We start from the raw sequence: 23,999 nt of genomic DNA on the forward strand, positions 1-23,999 counted from the left end.
AGGAGTCGATTCCTAGCAGAATCGAAACTTGACACCCAGAAATTAGAGTCGACAACGGGAGTCGACGGGCAAGGAGTTGAGGAATCGATTATTTTGGAGTCGACTCCCCATCACTATTTACGTCACACACGCCCCTTACTCTCATCAGGACCATTGCTGAAGGCTCAGCTAGGTTAGGGGAGAGGGTTAAACACGCTCTCCATTCCTGTGGCAACCCCTGCATCTAGCTGAACTACTAATAGCTATTACAGTGGGTTATCTCGTCGGCGTTACTTGATGGGTGAAGCAGGTGCGGTGTTGGTCTTTCATAGGCAAGCTAGCTAGCAGTATCATCCTTCCACACAGAGCTAGCTACAGCTGTTGATTCCTCTGCTCTGACTCCATCTACCGCTGACAGTGGGGCAAATGAGTGAACCGGTGAAGAGTTTGCCTTCCCCTACTTCTTCAGGGGGGCAACCTGCGGGGTCTGACACCTACAAAGGCTGGCTGTATAAATGGACTAACTACTTGAAGGGCTACCAACGCCGCTGGTTCGTCCTTAGCAACGGCCTTCTGTCATATTACAGGTAATTGATAGCAGCTAGCTACGCTATCTACTGTTAAACGTCAAATCAGGCTAGCTAGCACTGCGTTAATCCTCCTAGCAAAGTCAAGTGCAGTTTCAAACCAATCCCATAGTGACTGTAATTTTAGATGAATCATGTAGTTGACAGTCTAGACTGTGCTTGACGTGCATAATTAATATAAATGCCGTAGCTTTTTAACTAACTTAGCTAGCTAGCTAGTTATGCCAATATTACTCACCAAAACAAGTATCTTATCTGTTTAGCTATGTGGCAATTGAGAACAGCATGCCATGAGCTTCAACCCATTCCCACAGGAAGGCAATTCTCTAGTCACAGTCAATGACATGGCATAAATGCAGAATGAGCTAGCTGGACACAATTAGCCAAACCCCCCAAAATATCTAGCTAGCTAGAAATGTATCAGACTCCAAATGAGTGAATATATATTTTCGCCAATATATGATATAGTCATTGATATTTTGGCAAATTTCATGTAGAGAATTGTTATAGATGAAGCTGTGAATAATATTTTAGATTTTTAGATAACATTTTGGAACAGTTTTTACTTATTTATACCTAGATATCTTCTATTCCAGGAATGACTGTCATTGTATGTAGTGTAGTATGCTCTATGTAACAAGTAGGGGACCTACCTACGTCCTAACATTTCAGTATGATGATGATAATGTATGACATGTTTTACCTGATGCATCATGATGCTTTAGAAATGTGTGAATGTGTGGTCCACTGATTCAGTAAAGGCCAGTTGTTAGGCACACTTCCCTAAAACCAGTTAATAGTGAGTGATGTCAATCAATGTTATGCACTTTAATTCTGCATAAGTGTGCGTGCGTGCGTGCGTGTGTGTGTGCGTGTGTGTGTGTGTGCGCGTGCGGGCACACTTGGGCATCAGCACTTACCCCGGCTGCCCTACAGTCTCGGATGGGAATGCACGGCTCTGCTGTTACGTCATTCACAACAAAGAGAGATGGACACAGATAGAGAAAGTGAAATGCACAGAGGCAAGGACTGGTGGTGAATTCAAAAACTTCCATTCAGTCATTCAGTACCACAGACATACTCCAGCAACTGTAGCCTCCCCAAGGCTCCTTGGAGGGCATACCGTTTCAACACAGACTTAGAGCCTAATGGAGGAGCTGTCGTGTTCACTGTGTTTGTATATAGCCTAATGGGTTTTATGCATTGCTCCTTTGTAGATTTAACTATACTTTCTCTCTCTTTCCCCTCTCCTCTGTGGCATGTGTGTTTATGTAACTGTACTCTTGAGTACCACCACTGTATAAAGAGTTTATGCCCTAACCAACGCATGCACATTGCACCGACATGCACACACGAACACACTTACAAGCACTCACATCAGCTATGCTCAAGTATGCAGGTGTAACAAACCGTGAGATACTTCTATGAAATATTAAAACATTGCATGTGTGTGGATTTGTGCGTGTATGCATGCCCTGTTATGTGTCATTTCTGTCTTTCTAGAACTAGATGTAGTCAGCAGCCTCTTCTCCCCTGTCTCTGTGTGTGTACGTGTGTTTGTGTGTGTGTGTGTGTGTCTCTGTGCATTAGGACTCAGGCAGAGATGGCCCACACTTGCCGTGGCACCATCACCTTGGCGACGGCACACATTGAAGTGGGTGACGCCTGCCACCTGGTGCTGACCAGCGGAGGGCGGAACTACCACCTGAAGGCCACTTCCGATGGGGAGAGTCAGCGCTGGGTCTCGGCTCTCCAACAGGCTAAGGCCAACACCACTCACATGATGCACCAATCAGGTGCGAGCCAGAGGAAATCATATTTGGGAGGATTGGGAGGTTTTAAGTGGGAGAGTGGATAAAGAATGCTTAGCTTCATATATATTTAGAAATAAGGAAAGTAGGACAAAACTATATTAATTGTGGCTATACTGCTGTACAGAACACATTGATTTGTGACCCTGTTGAAAGGAATTGGACTATAGATTATGAAAAAATGATGTCAAACCAATATGAGACGCACTGGGATATTTGACCTTAGTGCTTTCTTCTCATTCAAGGTGAAAATGTATATTGGGACAGTGACTAAACTTTAAAGCATCCACTACTTTTCTGAAAATTATAAGGTTTAGGACCTGAGGTAAACACATTTTAATGTAGCATTCTATGTCAAGGTTACCAGTGTCATTCATGCATCAACCACAAGGTGGTGCACTTGCTCAATAAATGGGACAAGTATTCCAGTTTTCTCTATATATAATGCAACATTTAAATATAATTATTTTGGTGGTTTGTTGTCTGTTCCCTTAAAATCTTCCAATGCTATCATGTGGCCTTTCTGCACATTGCATTGCTAAGTGGGCACACTGCTCTAGTGTCCTTTAAAATAAATTGGCTTGATTGAAAAAATAAATTGGCTTGATTGAACTGTCTAATTCTGAGCTATGACTCCACCAATTGCTGGTCTCAGTCCAGGTCTCTGATTTGCACTTCGTGGGTATGTGGAAATTAGGGTGACTGCCAAGGATGGTGCAAAATGACCGTTTGTAATGGCGACCCAGTCTCTCTCGCCTACTCACTTTCTTCTACTCACTCTTTCACATCTAATTTCCATCTTCCCTCACATACACTACCAGTCAAAAGTTTTAGAACACCTACTCATTCAAGGGTTTTTCTTTATTTTTACTATTTTCTACATTGTAGAATAATAGTGAAGACATCAAAACTATGAAAGAACACATATGGAATCATGTAGTAACCAAAAAAGTGTTAAACAAATCAAAATATGTTTTATATTTCAGATTCTTCAAATAGCCACCCTTTGCTTTGATGACAGCTTTGCACACTCTTGGTATTCTCTCAACCAGCTTCATGAGGTAGTCACCTGGAATGCATTTCAATTAACAGGTGTGCCTTCTTAAAAGTTAATTTGTGGAATTTCTTTCCTTCTTAATGCGTTTGAGCCAATCAGTTGTGTTGTGACAAGGTAGGGGGGTATACAGAAGATAGCCCTATTTGGTAAAAGACCAAATCCATATTATGGCAAGAACAGCTCAAATAAGCAAAGAGAAATGACAGTCCATCATTACTTTAAGACATGAAGGTCAGTCAATACGGAACATTTCAAGAACTTTGAAAGTTTCTTCAAGTGCAGTCGCAAAAACCATCAAGCGCTTTGATGAAACTGGGGGTGTTTACAGAAGATAGCCCTATTTGGTAAAATACCAAGTCCATATTATGGCAAGAACAGCTCAAATAAGCAAAGAGAAATTACAGTCCATCATTACTTTAAGACATGAAGGTCAGTCGATACGGAAAATGTCAAGAACTTTGACAGTTTCTTCAAGTGCAGTCGCAAAAACAATCAAGCGCTATGATGAAACTGGCTCTCATGAGGACCACCACAGGAATAGAAGACCCAGAGTTACCTCTGCTGCAGAGGATAAGTTAATTAGAGTTACCAGCCTCAGAAATTGCAGCCCAAATAAATGCTTCACAGAGTTCAAGTAACAGACGCATCTCAACATCAACTGTTCAGAGGAGACTGTGTGAATCAGGCCTTCATGGTCGAATTGCTGCAAAGAAACCACTACTAAAGGACACCAATAAGAAGAAGAGACTTGCTTGGTCCAAGAAACACGAGCAATGGACATTAGACTGGTGGAAATGTGTCCTTTGGTCTGGAGTCCAAATTGGAGATTTTTGGTTCCAACCGCCGTGTCTTTGTGAGATGCGGTGTGGGTTAACGGATGATCTCCGCGTGTGTATTTCCCACCGTAAAGCATGGTGTGGGGTGCTTTGCTGGTGACACTGTCTGTGATTTATTTAGAATTCAAGGCACACTTAACTAGCATGGCTACCACAGCAGTCTGCAGCGATACGCCATCCCATCTGGTTTGGGCTTAGTGGGACTATCATTTGTTTTTCAACAGGACAATGACCCAACACACCTCCAGGCTATGTAAGGTCTATTTTACCAAGAAGGAGAGTGATGGAGTGCTGCATCAGATGACCTAGCCTCCACAATCCCCCGACCTCAACCAAATTAAGATGGTTTGGGATGAGTCGGACCGCAGAGTGAAGGAAAAGCAGCCAACAAGTGCTCAGCATATGTGGGAACTCCTTCAAGACTGTTGTAAAAGCATTCCAGGTGAAGCTGGTTGAGAGAATGCCAAGAGTGTGCAAAGCTGTCATCAAGGCAAAGGGTGGCTATTTGAAGAATCTCAAATATAAAATATATTTTGATTTGTTTAACTTTTTTGGTTACTACATGATTCCATATGTGTTATTTCATAGTTTTGATGTCTTCACTATTATTCTACAATGTGGCCTCCTGTAGCTCAGTTGGTAGAGCATGGCGCTTGCAACGCCAGGGTTGTGGGTTTGATTCCCACGGGGTGCCAGTATGAAAAATGTATGCACTCACTAACTGTAAGTCGCACTGGATAAGAGCGTCTGCTAAATGACTAAAATGTAAATGTAAAAACCCTTGAATGAGTAGGTGTTCTAAAACCTTTGACCGGTAGTGTACCTGCTCTCGAATTTCCTCTCTACCCCTCTCTCTGTCTCTCCCTCCCTCTCCCTTTTTTCTGAATATGACGACAGCCAGAGTTGAATGAAGTGATCTTCCAGCATTTTAACTCCTCCTCCCACTCCGCTATGGAGAGGGAAAGAGAGGAGGAAGCAAGAGAAGGTGAAGGAGAGAGAGGCAGGGGAGAGAGAGGGAGGGTTGCTTCATATTTACATTGAGACAATTTTCTCTCCGTCTGCACTGTAAGGAGAAGAGAAAGAGATTTGAATGCAGCCTCCGTAATGAATTTTCCTCTGTAAGTATTTATTACCTGCAATAATTATATTGAGGACAGAAATGTCAAGTAAGCTATAGTGGAGGGGTGTGTGTGTGTGTGTGTGTGTGTGTGTGTGTGTGTGTGTGTGTGTGTGTGTGTGTGTGTGTGTGTGTGTGTGTGTGTGTGTGTGTGTGTGTGTGTGTGTGTGTGTGTGTGTGTGTGTGTGTGGATTCATTCCCTGTGTTGTAATGTAATGTGTTTTTCTTTTGTCATGCTAATTCACTTTGACAGTAAGTGGGGTAGGCTTATTTCTGGATGGGACTTTACTAGTGTGTGTGTCTATGAACTGTGATAGATTTCCCAGTAGTGTTGCACAAGACTGATGAGCTGAACACCAATCAACCTCATTGGGGCCCTTGTTTAATTTTTCAGCTGCACAATGGGACAAGTGTGATTTACCTGCTACTTTGTTATTTGGCATCTTTTATATGTTCGCTTTTCTTGGCGGAGATGCTGAGTCAAAGCTCCCTCTTTTTCCTCCTTACTGATTTGAACTGACCTAAATATGAGAGATAATGGTGGTAATAGGTCTATTAAATGTAAAGCATGTTTTTCTACAGATAGGGTTTATGACTGATTTTCTCGGGGCTCTGCATTCATAGGAGAGGGGTGGGCCTCTGCCTCTGTCCCCAGTAGTCTTACCCTCTGGAAGGTTTGTTTGTCTGTGTATGCTTGTGTGTTTATGGACATGGGTTTGAACTTTAAAGTCCTCTGTTGCTTTGACCATTATTTAACAAGTCAGTTAACAAATTCTAACAGTCTGGCAAATGGTGAGTCAGGCAAGTCAGTTAAGAACAAATTCTTATTTACAACATATTCTTATTTACAATAACAGCCTGGCAAGTGGCTAGGGTCGGTGCAGCCAAACAAACATATGTAGCAATTAAAGCTAGGCTAAGTCAACAGGATTTGAAGGGTCTGAGCCCATTTAGATGGTTTTACATTTTCCCATGGCTCAGAAAGACTGCTTACACTACAGAAATGCAGTACAGTGGACACTGATGGTGCAATAATGGTTATGTCAGTAAACGTACAGTTATGACTATAACTACTGTTCCCTGAAGGAGGGAAATGAGGTAGAACACAGCTATGGGGAGTTCGCGGGCTAGCGCCCTCTACTGAAGAACATTAGAATCACGCCTGACAAGGCCAATGAACGGATTAATTCCTTCAATTCAGTATCGCTCTTCACTGAGCCCAGAACTAGACAGTGCGAGGCCAAACGTGTTCTACCTCGTTTCCCTCCTTCAGGGAACAGTAGTTATAGTCATAACTGTACCTTCCCTTTCAGTCTAACATCATAGCTATGGGGACATGAAATCAATCCCTAAGCCGACCCCAGCGGACAACAAATGAAATGGCCCACTGCAGACCACCCAGAGCCCGTAATGAAAACCTGCGGTACCTGGTTATTGTTCAATCTGCGCGCTGCTTAATGACTCTCTTCTGCCCCAGCCGTTAGGTAATCCCTGCCTTTTTGCTGTCATATGCCAGAGAAATAGCCTCCACAATCCAGTGGGAGAGACGCTGCTTAGAAAGCGCTCTGCCATGAGTCGGATTAGCAAATCAGACACAAGTTGGTTACACAAACGGACACCCCTGGTTCGCTCAATGTACATGCGTAGCTCTTGTACCAGACACAGGGCATGTAACCTCCACTGCTCCTCAGAAGCAAACGGAGGAAGCGAAAAGCTCAAAAGCTAGAGACCTGTAGGACATAGTCATGACCTTAGGGGCGAAGGCCGCATTAGGACGCAATGTCACCTTCAAGTCGCCAAGGGCGAACTTCATACAGGAGGGGTGAATGCATAACACGTGGAGATCTCCAACACGTTTAGCTGAGGCTAAAGCCACAAGCAGGGCGGTCTTGTAGGAGAGGATCTTCAGATACACAGACTCCATCGGTTGAAAGTGGGCTCACACAGCACATCAAAAACCAAAGCCAAATCCCAAGTGGGCACAATAGGTTTACAAACTGGCCTCAGACAGCGCACAGCTTTTGTAAAAGCTGCACCGCCAGGGGATGAGCCGCTGGAGCGGCACCATCAATTCCCACATGACATGCTGAAATAGCTGCCATATACACCTTCATAAAAATGTCCACCAGAGAGCTCTGAAAAGGAACAATTCCTTTATTTTGTCACCAAAGCTCGAACACTTATACTCATACAACCCTCTCGTGGAGGGTGACCTTGCGGACTGTATAGTAGTGTTAGCGTTACAAAGGTAAACCCTTTGCCATAAGATTGGACCTTTAAGGGGCCAAGCCCACAGACTCCAAATCTCTGGCCGTGGGTGCCAGACCTGCCCATGTGCCTGGGACAACAGGTCCCTGCGCAATGGGAGTTGCCACGGGTCCCCGCCTAAAAGGCAAATGATCTCCGCGAACCAAGGTCATTTGGACCAACGGGGAGCCACAAGGATCAAAGACCTCCAGACGCACCCACTCCAGCATGGGCTGAATCAGGTCTACTTGGGGAAATGTGCAAAGGAGTGTCTGAGGCCACTAGCGTCCGAGGCCACTGGTGCGTGAGAGCATCCGTTCCCAGCAGAGCACAGGTCCCTTATTGAGAAAAACAGCCGACCATACGCAAAGATCTATGTTGAGCCGCCTGGGAAGATGCGTCGCCCGGAGCGAGGGAAAGTGTGCACTGCTCCACAGCAGTAGGGAGTGAGCTAAGGATAAGAGGGGTCGAGACCGCACCCCTCCCTGTCTGTTGATGTACGCTCCCACTGCCCCGCTGTCGGTCCTCACCAGCACATGCTGGCCGGCCAACAACGGGACAAAGCGCATGAGTGCTATGTACACCATCAAAAGCTCCAGGTAACTGATGTGCGACACTGTCCACAACCGAATTAAGCTTCCCTCGCACAGCATCTGTTGTGATCACCTTACGGGTCCCTCCACCGAACCAGAGCCTGTAGGCAGGACGGGGACACCTGGAGTGAGCCGTTTAGGTGGGCTGATGCGTCCAAGCGAGTGTCTATCACCTACTGCTGGAAAGGTCGCATCAGCAACAGCCCAGAGGGAACCACTGCTATCATAGAAGCCATCATCCCTAATAGGTGCAGGCACGGGTGAAAATGCAATAGGTGACCTAGCCAAAATTGGACCAAGCAAAGCCGTAAACCGGCCTCTCTCTGCGGGGACAAGAAGGCACGATTCTCGACTGAGTCTAACTCGAGACCCAGAGACGGAATGCGCTGAGATGGAGTCAAATAGCTCTTCTCTTGATTCACTATGAAACCCTGAGACTGAACATGGGAAACCAGCATGGATGCATGTAACACCACATGCTCCCTCGACTCCGCTACCACCAGCCATTCGTCCAGGTAGTCCAATATACTGAGCCCCAGACACTGCATAGGTGCCAAACTCGCCTCCACAACTTTAGTGGAAGTGTGAGGCGAGAGGGAAAGCCTGAAAGGGAGGACCAGAACTCGTAGGCTACTGCCTTGAAATGGAAACTCAGGAACTTTCCTGTGTGGGGGATACATGGCCACATGAAAGTACTCGTCCTTCAGGTTGATGGAGGTGAACCAATCGCCCGGGTGCACTGACTATAACAACCGGTTGTTCGTGAGCATTCTGAATTTGTAGACCCTGAAGTGGATTTATCCCCTGTGGAAGGTGGGCTTCCGGTGAGGCACAGTGTTCATTGGCCTTGTCAGGCGTGATTCTAATGTTCTTCAGTAGAGGGCGCTAGTGTACAAACTCCCCTTAGCTGTTTTGTACCGAGTTGACCGACTGAAAGGGAACTAGCTACATTACTCTCACAAAGCTGTGTTGTACCGAGTTGACCGACTGAAAGGTAACTAACTACATTACTCTACCAAAGCTGTGGATTTTAATTGAGTATCAGTCTTATGGTCTCTGCTCTAATTCCCTGGTCACTGAGGTTGGGCACCAGTAAGGAGCTGCCACCATATTAAGGAGCTGTAAATCCTAACAGTGACTGATATTGTTCTGGTATTGTTCTGTCCCATCAGAAGTTCACCAGATTGGGGTTTAGATTGGGGTTTACTGAAGTCATTTGTGTGTGCGTGTACGAGCGTGCTTACGAGCGCAAGAGTGTACTGGCTATATAGGCTATGTGTGTGTTTGCGTGTGATCGGGTTTTGGATGATTGATTATTATAACTACAGAGGTCTTCAGTAATGACATCATAGGTGATAATAGATTTGCACGGCAGTTATTTTAAATGGATTGTAGCTCTGCTGCGATCTACATCATCTGTCAGGGTCTTATTGTATTCTAGTAACAGCAGCAGTCTCTCCTCTTCCTGGCATCTTTTCTGTCTCCGTCCCTATTGTGGGTGCCCTCTCCATCAGCTGTAGGGGTGGATCATAGTGAGTCACACACAAGTCATTCAGATGTCTCAGGATCAGGGCCAACAAGCGCAATCTCCAACAATTATCTGCTGACGTGTGACTGATGTGTACTTAACGATCGCACACACAAACACACCATGCAGCCCTCCTCCTGTCCTAATGTATTGCAGATATTACTCACAGTCCATTTAGACTACATTATCACAGTATGTGTCTTAGCAGGGGTGTGCCTCTTCATACAGACATGTTTTGGTGACTATGTAGATGCAGTTGTAAACTACCTGGTGTCATAGCACTACCATGTATCTGTGTGTGTGTGTGTGTGTGTGTGTGAGTGAGAGAGAGATATATATCTCCTGGGCACTCTTATTTTTCTCTCTCCCCCTGTGCTGTATATGGGTCATCGGACCAATGCAGATGCCTGAAGGAGTTTTTACTCTCTCATTTTTAGTTCTTCACTGTGCACTGGTGCTCCAAGGCTATCTGCCTGACACTGGCCTAGATTCAGAAAACCTACCTGCCTGAATGGGAGATTGTAGCTTATATATGAATGCATGTGTCACGTGAAGCAGGCAAATGCAGAAGATGATGGATTTGGCCCAGATCTGGGTTTTTGCGGTAGGACCTACTGTAGGCATTTGTGATATTTACATTGTTTATGCTGACATTTACTCACAACCACTGGAGTCACAACAGTTTGACCCAGTTGTAGAAATATCCCTATGCAAATGAGAAGCCTACTATTTATATCTCTCCATTTAAAGAGTCATGGTTTTGGAAAGTTATTTGTAGATATCACTTGTAGTGTCAGTAGTACGTTAGAGTTCTGAAGTGTCAATGATGTAGACTCTAGGTGACTTTGTTGTTGTTGTAGTATGCAGATGGCAGGGTTAGGGAGACCTAGGTGACCATGGCGGGTGTTCAGACACCAGACTCCAGCAGCTCTGAGATGTCTGTAACACTGCTGCTCTTTCTCTCACTGAGAAGTCCTTTCTCTGGGCTCCTCAAGGTCCATATAATGATCCCTCCCCAGGAATATGTCTGTGTCTGCTGGTACTGGCCTATTTATTTCCTCTCAGTTGCCTGTGACTGATGGCCCCGTTCATACCAACACGGGAAGTGAGCAGAGGGAAGTGAGCAGAGGGACGTGAGCAGAGGGACGTGAGCAGAGGGAAGTGAGCAGAGGGACGTGAGCAGAGGGAAGTGAGCAGAGGGACGTGAGCAGAGGGACGTGAGCAGAGGGAAGTGAGCAGAGGGACGTGAGCAGAGGGAAGTGAGCAGAGGGACGTGAGCAGAGGGACGTGAGCAGAGGGACGTGAGCAGAGGGAAGTGAGCAGAGGGACGTGAGCAGAGGGAAGTGAGTAGAGGGAAGTGAGCAGAGGGACGTGAGCAGAGGGAAGTGAGCAGAGGGAAGTGAAGTGCGTCATCCTTTTTCTCCCTCCGCTGCTAAAAATAACCCCAGCCCTGCAATTGCGTGGGCCTGTGTTTCCATGGCAACCGTGGAAATGTAATTCACAGCTTTCTGCTGGCGAGGGGGGTGGTGGGGGTGGGGGGTTGGGGGCAACGACAGTGTGTAGAGTTAATATATCTTTATCTCTCTGCATCTTTCTTTCCATCCCCCACACTCACACTCTCTCCATCTATTCCTATACGTGATTTCACATCTCCGTAATAGCTCTCCATCGATCCCTCCCTTTCCTTTGTCTCCATGTCTATTTGTCAGTGAGAAGTTGTTTTATATCTGCGTGCGTCACAATTATAAGTGTCCGCAGTATCTCTGCCTCATCTTCTTGGTACATAATGGAAACTTAAATGAGTGTGACCGTCCTAGGGCATGAAAGAAAATAACACTTTCCACCCTCAAAATCAATCATAATGTCTTCCACTTACAGACTGAATCAAGCTATAAGTGCTATTCTAAGAATCTGGCTTCGTAAGCAAATGCCTGAATGAATGGTAACCCAGTGCTGCACCCTCTAACTCTGCCTTCCAATCTGTCTGGTCTGCAGATGACTCTGGAGACGAGGCCCCCGTGCCCCATCCGGACCGGGCCCTGACCCAGGGGGCACTGAAGAACCTGGCCAGTAAGCTGGACGACCTGAGCACCTGCAACGAGCTAATCGGCAAACACGGCACCGCCCTGCAGCGATCCCTCAGCGAGCTCGAGGACCTGCGCACGGCCACTGACGGCACCGACAAACTCAAGACCGTCAACGAGCGTGCTACACTCTTCCGCATCACCTCCAATGCTATGATCAATGTGAGGACCGACTCACTGCTGCTAACACTTTGCTAACATTTCAGTACAACGCCTACCGGCTACTTCAATCGACCGTTCAGTATGACCAATGCTAGTAGTCAATCTAATGCTTTAATCAATACAACATTAAGAACTCTTAATACCATGATATATATAAGTGTTTATTACTAATTGACTGTATGGTAGAGCTATGCTCTGTAGATGTGTTATTGATGTATTGTCACCTCTGTGGCTGCAGGCCTGTCGGGACTTCCTGGACGTAGCGGAGACACACAGCCGGAAGTGGCAGAGAGCCCTGCAGTATGAGAGAGAACAGCGCCACCACCTGGAGGAGACTATTGAACAGCTAGCCAAGCAGCACAACAGCCTGGAGAGGGCCTGGAGAGAGGCTCCCAGCACACACCCAGGTCAGAGGCACACACACACAAACAAGCAGTCGGTTCTCTCCTCTCATATTTGATAGTGCAACTGATTAGAAAACATTGTCTATGGTTTAAGCTCTTACTGTAAAGGTAGTTTGGTGCAGTTTATTGCTTGGTATGGATTGGAATCTCACAAGAAGCTGGCCCTCCTTTGGTCATCCCTGGCACTGCACTCACAGTAGGCACTGCATCATAGTGTGATGATGTCGCTGGTTTGTCTTTCAGAATTTCATTTATATCATACATGCACTCAGGTTAGAAAATCCGATCTACACAAACAAAAACACTTAACTCAAACTGTAATGATCTTGTGTCCCTGGCAGACGGGGGTGAGAGGACGCAGGAGGGGGATGAGAATGAGGACACAGAGTTTTTTGATGCCATGGAGGACTCCCCTGCTTTCATCACAGTGACCGCCACTGACCACACCCAGCACAGGTCAGTCAGGGTCGCTGGGATGAAACCCTGATGAAGGAAGCTTGCTGTTGAAATGTTACTTAAATTGCATCGGAGCCGTGAGAGTATGTGGCTTTTCTTTTCTCAGTCAGGGTCACTGACCTCATTTCTACTGATCATGGGGCCAAGTAGATTTCATTCATATAGCTATGTAATATGACGATGCTAGTGTAATTAATTATACTTCTTTATGTCTAATGAATTCATTATACTGTGTTTTGTGTATACGGTAGTCATAGTGTGTTTGTGTTTCAGACGCTCAGGCAGTAACCAGAGTATCATGAGTGGAGGATTACCCAATAATGAATGGAGCCACGACGAGAAGGTGAGCCTGTAGGCTTCTGCTCTTTACCACTCCTTTACATACAGAGCCTTAGTAAACCATGGACAACTCTATCTTACCCTGTATCTTACCTTAGGGCCTAAGGGATTGTATGATACAATACTTAAGGGTGAGATAAGATTTGTTGAGGTCTATCCTATAATATCTCAGCTTACCTGACTGTTTGACATGTATTTGTTCTCAGGACGCTGGCTCCAACAACATGCAGCTTCGCAGAGTTAGACGCAGCCGTATCCCAGACAAACCCAATTACTCCCTCAACCTGTGGAGCATCATGAAGAACTGCATTGGCAAGGAGCTGTCCAAGATTCCCATGCCTGTAAGAGAAAGGAGAACTGACTATGCGGTCTGTACTAGTGTTTGCACTATGTAGTGTGTGTGTATTAAATGCAAGCTCTAGTAATCAATCACATTTATTTTATAAAGCCCTTTTTACATCAGCAGTTGTCACAAAGTGCTTTACAGATACCCAGCCTAAGCAATGCAGAGGCAGAAGCACAGTGACTCTGTAGAAGGCAGGAACCAGGCTCCAAGGGGTAACTCTGTAGAAGGCAGGAACCAGGCTCCAAGGGGTGGCCAGTCCGCTTCTGGCTGTACCGGTTGGAGATTTTAGAGGCCATTACGGCCAGATTGTTTTTCAAGACTGGTTCATAGATGACCAGCAGGGTAAAATAATAACCATGGTGGCTATAGAGCAAGGGTATTCAAATCTGCTGGTTTTCTGTTCTACCTGATAATTAATTGCACCCACCTGGTGTCCCAGGTCTAAATCAGTCCCTGATTAGAGGGGAAGAATGAAACAAAGCAGTGGAAATGGCTTCGAAGTCCAGATTTGAGGGCTATAGCGGGTGCAACAGTTCAGCAACTCAGGAGTCAATGTCAGTTGGCTCTAACTCCAATGTGGGTGTGTGCCTGCCTGCGTGTGTAACCTCAGGTGAACTTCAACGAGCCCCTGTCGATGCTGCAGCGTCTGACTGAGGATCTGGAGTACAGTGACCTGCTGGACCGGGCGGCTCGCTGCGAATCATCCCTGGAACAGATGTGCCTGGTGGCAGCCTTCTCTGTGTCCTCCTACTCCACCACCATACACCGCACTGCCAAGCCCTTCAACCCCCTGCTGGGGGAGACCTACGAGCTGGACCGCCTGGACGACTTCGGCTACCGCTCCATCTGCGAGCAGGTCAGACACAACGCACACACACACACACAAACACACAGACTCTCTCTCTCTCTCTCTCTCTCTCTCTCTCTCTCGCTCTGAAACTTATGTCTGAGATGCACAGAGGTATCTTTCTAGAAATAATGGGACCAATGTGTGACATTGGTATCAACATTTCTAAATGGTTTGAAACTAAAATAAAAAAAGATTTTCATTCAGTTCCACATGAGGAATAAAAGTAAATATACAAATTGGCCCATAACTCCACCTATACAACAACATAGGCTTAGGACTATACACCCTTTAAGCAAAGTTCATACAAACATTGGCAAGTCAAATTTTTCAAGCTCTTAATTGTAATTTTCAAGGACCTCAATGTTAAACAATAGTATAATTTATATAATTGTACATATAGGGCGTAAAATAGACCCTCCCCCCCCAAAACAAAGTATGAAAAAAGTAGGCCATTACCACTAAGAAGAACGATGCATTGCCAATGCATTGATATTCAAATTATGATATTCTAAAATATGTGACAATAATGTGAACATTGCCTGACTAAATAGATTGGATGCATGCCTGGCGATTCTTCTGTAGCCTATGTGGCTGACGCAGGCACACATAATAGAGCGATGAATAGTGGTAGCATTAATCTCACCTTTTAAATCTCACCATCGCTGTTTTTATCATGAGAAAGTGACCAAAAACCATGTTCTTTTTTTTAATGGAAGGATTTGTATGGAAAACCAAGTTGAAGCCAACATTAAATGTTGTCGTCCTTGTAATAATATGAGGACGACAACATTGAAGTGGCGGGAAACAACATCCTCACAAAAACGGATCAAAAATGAAATCAGGGATAATTATAAGGGAGCAGGAGAACTTATAAATTGTCTACAATAATTACAAGGACTTTTCAAGCACCAAATTGAGGAAATGTCTGATTTTCAAGGTAGGCCTATTCCAGTACTTGAATTGTGTTATTTCATTACCAGATCATATTGTGAATAAGCCCACTAGGCTATGTAATTTGTTGTCATTATATCCAGAATAATTCATAGGAATAGCGTCTATCCTAACAATTGTGCACACTAGACTCGGTGTCCAAACCGAGGCACAAAAACATATGAAAACACGAACTCATTACCTTGATGCTTTCTCTGGTAAATCTAATGAGCCCCTGCTGTAAATCAAGCAGACAGCAACAGATGATCAACATCAATTCACTAGGGATATTAGATCCAACGTGGATCCAGCCACAACTGTCTTCAATGGCGTAATGAATGAGACAACAAAATATTTTGGACATTCTTCCGGAACACCTTTTTTCCAGCACTTGGGCTGTTGTTGTATAGCATGCTCTATCACAACAGCTGTTCGTCACTTGACTGTCATTCGGAAGAATTCCTTCCTGGATCAGATGATGATGTGTGAAAATATCAAGGTGTAACTAATCAGCTGGACACCAAAAGCGCATCCAACAAGTATTATGCATAATTATTGAAGAACCACATTAATGATAGTATCGATTTAAGTTTTAAGTATCAAGGAAAGGTGACTTTTGGTCAGAAGCATTCGATTTTGCAATCGCATACATTATTTTGGATTTGTGTGCGCATGAAAACTGAGATCTCTACAAAAAACTGTCCGACAGCTAGATCCAGGATTCTTACATGTTTCAAGTTCAATGTCTAATTGAACTGATTAATGATTAATGGATGATATTTCAACAACTTACACTGCCATAAATGCAATGACAGAAAAGTAATGTTTTATGTCACACGATTTTGGAAAGATCCATCAAGAGACCAACCATGATAAAGAGCTAAAAATAGGTTTTAAATCAACTCGTGAATTTTATTGAATATAGCTATGATCCCCCGTTATATCTTAATGTAATGACATGAAAAAAACGTGCTGATTATTATCAATGACTTATCCACTGCTGTAACAAGTTGTCCAGTGTAGGAAATCCTCACTAGTACCCTAGTTTATAGAAAGACCCAGAGACAGACAGAATAAGGTCTAGTACACCACTGACTAGGTGTGACAAATAGAAAACATTTCGTAACTTTTAAACTGTCATCTTTTTATTGGTTTTCCGTTAAAACGATAAGAAAAAATAATACATTTCCATGTGAATTCACAAAGCAGCTGCGCTGCTGCCAGCAATGTTTTGGGTTTCACAGTGCGTCCCTTTCAGATGGTTAAGCATTGCACCTGTACTACCAAATCAAATCAAATCAAATATTATTGGTCACATACACATATTTAGCAGATGTTATTGCGGGTGTAGCGAAATGCTTGTGTTCCTAGCTTCAACAGTGCAGTAGTATCTAACAATTCACTAAAATACAAACAAATCTAAAAGTAAAAGAATAGAATTAAGAAATATATAAATATTAGGACGAGCAATGTCGGAGTGGCATTGACTAAAATACAGTAGAATAGAATACAGTATATACATATGAAATGAGTAAAGCAGTATGTAAACATTATTAAAGTGACTAGTGTTCCATTATTAAAGTGACCAGTAATTCCATGTCTATGTACAGTTGAAGTAGGAAGTTTACATACACTTAGGTTGGAGTCATTAAAACTCGTTTTTCAACTACTCCACATATTTCTTGTTAACAAACTATAGTTTTGGCAAGTCGGTTAGGACATCTACTTTGTGCATGACACAAGTAATTTTTCCAACAATTGTTTACAGACCGATTATTTCACTTATAATTCACTGTATCACAATTCCAGTGGGTCAGAAGTTTACATACACTAAGTTGACTGTGCCTTTAAACAGCTTGGAAAATTCCAGAAAATGATGTCATGGCTTTAGAAGCTTCTGATAGGCTAATTGACATAATTTGAGTCAATTGGAGGTGTACCTGTGGATGTATTTCAAGGCCTACCTTCAAACTCAGTGCCTCTTTGCTTGACATCATGGGAAAATCAAAAGAAATCTGCCAAGACCTCAGAAACAAAATTGTAGACCTCCACAAGTCTGGTTCATCCTTGGGAGCAATTTCCAAACGCCTGAAGGTACCATGTTCATCTGTACAAACAATAGTATGCAAGTATAAACACCATGGGACCACGCAGCCGTCATACCGCTCAGGAAGGAGACGCCTTCTGTCTCCTAGAGATGAACGTACTTTGGTGCGAAAAGTGCAAATCAATCCCAGAACAACAGAAAAGGACCTTGTGAAGATGCTGGAGGAAACAGGTATCTATATCCACAGTAAAACGAGTCCTATATCGACATAATCTGAAAGGCCGCTCAGCAAGGAAGAAGCCACTGCGCCAAAACCGTCATAAAAAAGTCAGACTACGGTTTGCAACTGCACATGGGGACAAAGATTTGGAGAAATGTCCTCTGGTCTGATGAAACAAAAATAGAACTGTTTGGCCATAATGACCATCGTTATGTTGGGAGGAAAAAGGGGAAGGCTTGCAAGCGGAAGAACACCATCCCAACCGTGATGCACGGGGGTGGCAGCATCATGCTGTGGGGGTACTTTGCTGCAGGAGGGACTGGTGCACTTCACAAAACAGATGGCATCATGAGGAAGGAATATTATGTGGATATATTGAAGCAACATCTCAAGACATCAGTCAGGAAGTTAAAGCTTGGTCGCAAATGGGTCTTCCAAATGGACAATGACCCCAAGCATACTTCCAAAGTTGTGGCAAAATGGCTTAAGGACAACAAAGTCAAGGTATTGGAGTGGCCATCACAAAGCCCTGACCTCAATCCTATTCTGGGGGCAGAACTGAAAAAGCATGTGCGAGCAAGGAGGTCTACAAACCTGACTCAGTTACACCAGCTCTGTCAGGAGGAATGGGCCAAAATTCACCCAACTTATTGTGGGAAGCTTGTGGAAGGCTACCTGAAACGTTTGACCCAAGTTAAACAATTTAAAGGCAATGCTACCAAATACTAATTGAGTGTATGTAAACTTCTGACCAACTGGGAATGTGATGAAAGAAATAAAAGCTGAAATAAATCATTCTCTCTACTATTATTCTGACATTTCACATTCTTAAAATAAAGTAATGATCCGAACTGACCAAAGACAGGGAATTTTTACTAGCATTAAATGTCAGGAATTGTGAAAAACTGAGTTTAAATGTATTTGGCTAAGGTGTATGTAAACTTCCAACTTCAACTGTATATAGGGCAGCAGCCTCTAAGGTGCAGGGTTGAGTAACCGAGTGGTAGCTGGCTAGTGATGGCTATTGATGGCCGTCAGGAAGTCCAGGACCCAGTTGCACAGGGCGGGGTTCAGACCCAGGGCCCCGAGCTTAATGATGAGCTTGGACGGTACTATGGTGTTGAAGGATGAGCTATAGTCAATGAACAGCATTCTTCCATAGGGAGTCCACTTGTCCAGATGGGATAGGGCAGTGTACAGTGCGATGGCGATTGCATCGTCTGTGGATCTATTGGGGCCGTATGCAAATTGAAGTGGGTCTAGGGTGTCAGGTACCATTATTGTACCTCAATTCCACCTCGCAAAGTTTGCATTTCCATCTCATTTAACTTCTCAAAGTATTGCCATACAGGACTTCGCTGCTGTTGCTTGCATTTGTCTGTAATTCTTCTAACTCTTAACGACGATGACGTATTGGTGGAGAGTCGACTCCAAAATAATTGATTCCTCTACTCCTTGCACGTCGACTCTCATTTCTGAGTGTCAAGATTCGATTCCACTAGGAATCGACTCCTCAGATTCAGTATTTTTGGAACGGAGAACACTTTCACAAACACTTGCATCTTTCATAATGAGCTAGCGAGAGACGGAGAGAGAAGGCAGGTTGGCCACCAGGCAGACTGAGTCAGAACCGTTCACTAGGCATATCTATCGGCAATCAAAACCGGTAACTCGCAATGGAATGCTGTATCTCTCAATTTCTTGGCTTGCAATGTCTCGCAACTTCAGTAAAGCAGGGCCTATCATCAATGAATAGGATATTCTACACGCAAGAGACCGAAGACTGAACACACACTCGCATCATTAGTAAAGAGAAAGAGCAGGTGAGGGAGAGAGAGGAGGAGGGGGCACGCAGAAAGAACCCATGCGCATATGTCTTGGAAGTCTTGCAAATTCACCAAAGTAGCCTAAAGTTCACCTCTTCCTCTCTTTTTTTATTTAAATTACACAACTTTCCCCAGGAAATTCTATCGTCTAGTTGGGCTATAACACGGAAAATAATGTTTTTTGTGATAACTGCACAGATTTTAATTCTGTGGGAGAAAAAATACAAAAAACATTGTTTTTCGGTTAGAGATTTTTCTTAACGTTAAGGATCCCAATTTCATTTAAACGTTCACACCCCTACGTACTGACGATGTCATCCTCCTGCTTTCTCAGGTCAGTCACCACCCCCCAGCCGCCGCCCACCATGTGACGTCACAGCGTGGCTGGACCCTGTGGCAGGAGATCACTATCGACAGCAAGTTCAGAGGGAAATACATTTCTGTCATGCCATTAGGTGAGCCCTGCATACACAGTACATGAATGTTCCTCCAATATGGTTACACATACAGAAGCATGTACCATATCTATTTCAAATCCAGTTGTGCCGTTTAAGATTAGGGAGGATGTTTTTTTAATGAGCATGGCCTTATTTCTATTACAGCATATTGGATGACTGTCATTCATATTCCATTCATCCAGCTCAATGTAACATTGATTGGTTTAGGCTCATGAGGTTGTTACAACCTACGAATGAAAGTTTACAATGTAGGTGCACAGGTCGAGAGAAAAATGTGAGTAATCAAGGTGACAGACAGTGACACATTCAATACCGCCTTGCACACGCTTGCCTGCATCTAGCTGATCAAGGGTGTAATCATTAGTTCAAACAGTTGCTAACGAGAGTTTCTATTGGACAAATTCAGGTATGTTTATCCCTGTTTCCTTCTGTTTAAGAAAGGTTTTTCAACAGAATCGGCGGAATGAATACACCCCTGATCACCCGCAAACACAGTTCACTTTCATAGCAGCCACATACAAACAGCATTATCACTTTGCTCATTATATAATTCCTTCTCACATCTACTCCTCTCACCTTTTCCCTTCACTTGTAGACTTCATTGCACAACACAACAGCTGTCTGTCTGCAAAAAAACATTTCCAAGCCAAACCTTCATATCATAACCGCTAACCGCTACACACAGCCTACATCGTTGTGTCACCATATTAGCTAACGTCATAGTAAACATAGCTACTAGAACTAACGCGTTAGTAAACCCACTACAATCATGCAGTACAGTTTACAGCAAGCAGTTTAGCCGCTACACTGGTGGGCCCCATTGGCAATAAATTAATAAAACCAAAAGCTTACCTTGACTTGGAAGAGTTCCAGTGTTGGATAGCCGTAGCCAGTTAGCTAACATAGCATCCCTCTCTGTTTGAGCCAGGTGTTTGGCTAGGTTAAACTAGCTAGCTGCATTCCCTAGCTAAGTAAGTGAAAGTGTAAAAAATACAACTAAATATAGCTCTCTCTCTCTCTCTCTTGCTTCTCCTTCATTTTTAAAGAAATTAATTTGTCTTTCTCTCTCTTTGAGTCAACTACTCACCACATGTTATGTACTACAGTGCTAGCTAGCTATAGCTTATGCTTTCAGTACTAGTTTCATTCTCTGATCATTTGATTGGGTGGACAACATGTCAGTTCAAGCTGCAAGAGCTCTGATAGGTTGGAGGATGTCCTATGGAAGTTGTCATAATTACTGTGTAATTGAGCCTCCTAGGTTTTGTATTGAAGTCAATGTACCCAGAGGAGGACGAAAACTAGCTGTCCTCCAGCTAAACCATGGTGCTACCCTACATATTGCTGTTGAGGCTACTGTAGACCTTTATTGCAAAACAGTGTGTTTTCATCAATTATTTGTGACATGAATATATTTAGCATAGTTTTATCTAAAAAGGATAACTTTTTTAATGTTTCACTGTTTTTATTTTTATGAAATTCAATGAGGAGGATGGTCCATTCCTTCCTCCTCTGAGGAGCCTCCACTGGCGGATTATTTTAATGATCTCTTTCTCTCTAGGCTGCATCCACCTGCAATTCCACTCCAGTGGGAATCACTATGTGTGGGGCAAAGTCACCTCCACGGTGCACAACATCATAGTAGGCAAACTGTGGATTGACCAGGTGTGTCTTTCACATATTTAATGTGTGTTTGTATATTTGTGTTCGATCTGTTTGTCCATACTGTTTGTAGATGTGTGCGGTGTTGTGCAGAATCTGCCCCGTGGTTTCTGCCATCCTCTGCGGTCTCTCATTATGTCTGTATGACTCATCAGATCTCCAATCTGTTTTCTCCCATCTGTCTCCATCCCTCCATGTACTGCTCTGGTATTCTCACTTTCAACAGTGTCCCGTATCATGATTAATGACATCCATAGTAAATGATTACAATAGACTGCTAACATTGATAAACTATACATATTTTGTAAGGCATGTTGTGGACAGTATGTCAATAATGGTAAAGCTAGGAGAGTCATCAGCCTGAGGCTTGGAATAAAATAGCCTGTGTTTTTCTCTCTGTAGTCTGGGGACATTGAAATAGTCAACCACAGGACCAAGGACACCTGCCACCTCAAGTTTGTTCCTTACAGTTACTTCTCCAGAGACCTCCCACGCAAGGTAACTCTATGGTTTGCCCTGTGTCCTCTGGGTCTCTGTCATATATAAACAAACTGGCAGTCCTTACCATCCTCAATGTCTCCTCCCTCTTCTGGTGTTGTGTCTACAGGTGACAGGTGTGGTAGCAGACAGCGAGGGCACAGCCCACCACATCCTGTCTGGGACCTGGGACGAAAAGATGGAGAGCGCTAAGATAGTGGAAAGCAGCCGGGGATGTGGAGGGTCAGAGGGAAAACAGAAGACCGTCTACCAGACCCTCCAGCCCAAACTGCTGTGGAAGAAATACCCACTTCCGTAAGATCAGCCTGTCTGCATATTATGAAGTCAGCCTAATAGCACATAATGCACGCTAACCTATTTATACAAGTCATTTGATTCTTCTTGCATCCTCGCACCTCTTCTTACTTCCACCTCTCTACCCGTTGCTACTCGCCCTCTCCCTCTCTGTCCATCCTATCTGTCTCACCTCAGTTCCTTCTCTACTCCCCAGGGAGAATGCTGAGAACATGCACTTCTTCTCCTCCCTGGCCTTGACCTTGAATGAGCCCGAGGAGGGCGTGGCCCCCACTGACAGCCGCCTGAGGCCCGACCAACGGCTGATGGAGGCGGGGCTGTGGGACGAGGCCAACGTCCACAAACAGCGTCTGGAGGAACGACAGAGGCTGGAGAGAAGGAAGAGGGAGGCACAGGCCACACAAGCCCTGGAAGAAGGTGAGGTGGGGAGTGAAAGGACTAGATAAGACATGTCAAGAGAGATTACAGTATAGAAACTAGGAAGAGAAAGTGTGACAATTGTGATACTGTGTATGTCAGCAAAATGTTACCCATATTGAGGAATATCTGTGTATGTTTGTGTCTCTGACTCCTTAGGGCAAGACTTTGAGGGCTTCCAGCCACTGTGGTTCGAGAGGAGGACAGATGATTCAACGGGGGAGAGCACTTACGTGTACAGGGGTGGATACTGGGAGTCCAAAGACAGACAGGACTGGAGCCAATGCCCTGATATCTTCTAAGGCTCCGCCCCTGGGACTGTGACATCATCACTGGAGGGCCGAGCTGAGGGACTGATCGACAAGCAGAGGGAGGGTCCACATGCTGCAGACAAATGGAGATGTGGACAGCTCTTTGTCTGTGTATGTGTATTTGTGTGTGTTCGAGAAAGACAGAGCCCTCCATTGAGAACAATGTCAACTTCCCAAACTTCAAGAACTGAGATATACACATAATCTGACCCCCTCCCCGATGTAGTTCTCTAATCAAACATGCTCTGTATCATAACACCTGTGTGTTTCTCACTCACTGAGTGAGAGAATGAGTGAGTGAATGAGTGAGTGAGTGAGTGAGTGAGTGAGTGAGTGAGTGAGTGAGTGAGTGAGTGAGTGAGTAAGTGAGTGATTGTGTGTGTGCAACAGCGTGAGTGAAAGAGACAAATAGCTATTTATGAGAGAATATTTTGAGTGTGAGTGAAAGAGTTAGAAAATAGCTACTGCATGGAAAACCGTATTTATTTGAGCTGGTACAGTGAGGGAAAAAAGTATTTGATCCCCTGCTGATTTTGTACGTTTGCCCACTGACAAAGACATGATCAGTCTATAATTTTAATGGTAGGTTTATTTGAACAGTGAGAGACAGAATAACAACAAAAAAATCCAGAAAAACGCATGTCAAAAATGTTATAAATTGATTTGCATTTTAATGAGGGAAATAAGTATTTGACCCCTTTGTAAAACATGACTTATTACTTGGTGGCAAAACCCTTGTTGGCAATCACAGAGGTCAGACGTTTCTTGTATTTTGTCCCACTCCTCTTTGCAGATCTTCTCCAAGTCATTAAGGTTTCGAGGCTGACGTTTGGCAAATCGAACCTTCAGCTCCCTCCACAGATTTTCTATGGGATTAAGGTCTGGAGACTGGCTAGGCCACTCCAGGACCTTAATGTGCTTCTTCTTGAGCCACTCCTTT

General features: G+C 44.3%; 1 protein-coding gene across 1 annotated transcript; it reads left to right on the forward strand.

Moving 5' to 3' along the window:
- Window positions 1–405: 405 nt before the first annotated feature.
- Window positions 406–23,050, forward strand: LOC311128114 (oxysterol-binding protein 2-like; the record flags this gene model as incomplete). The annotated part of the gene is made up of 14 exons (XM_084160086.1): window positions 406–566; window positions 2,157–2,362; window positions 11,751–12,001; window positions 12,240–12,408; window positions 12,747–12,861; window positions 13,135–13,204; window positions 13,407–13,541; window positions 14,157–14,402; window positions 19,754–19,874; window positions 21,439–21,542; window positions 21,942–22,037; window positions 22,147–22,331; window positions 22,528–22,748; window positions 22,908–23,050. 14 exons carry the CDS (start codon window positions 406–408, stop codon window positions 23,048–23,050), a joined length of 2,223 nt encoding a protein of 740 aa, XP_084016212.1.
- Between the last annotated feature and the right edge of the window lie 949 nt (window positions 23,051–23,999).

This window comes from Coregonus lavaretus (genome assembly GCF_964263955.1).
Source record: "Coregonus lavaretus genome assembly, chromosome: 4".
In the NCBI taxonomy this organism is placed as follows: Eukaryota; Metazoa; Chordata; class Actinopteri; order Salmoniformes; family Salmonidae; genus Coregonus; species Coregonus lavaretus.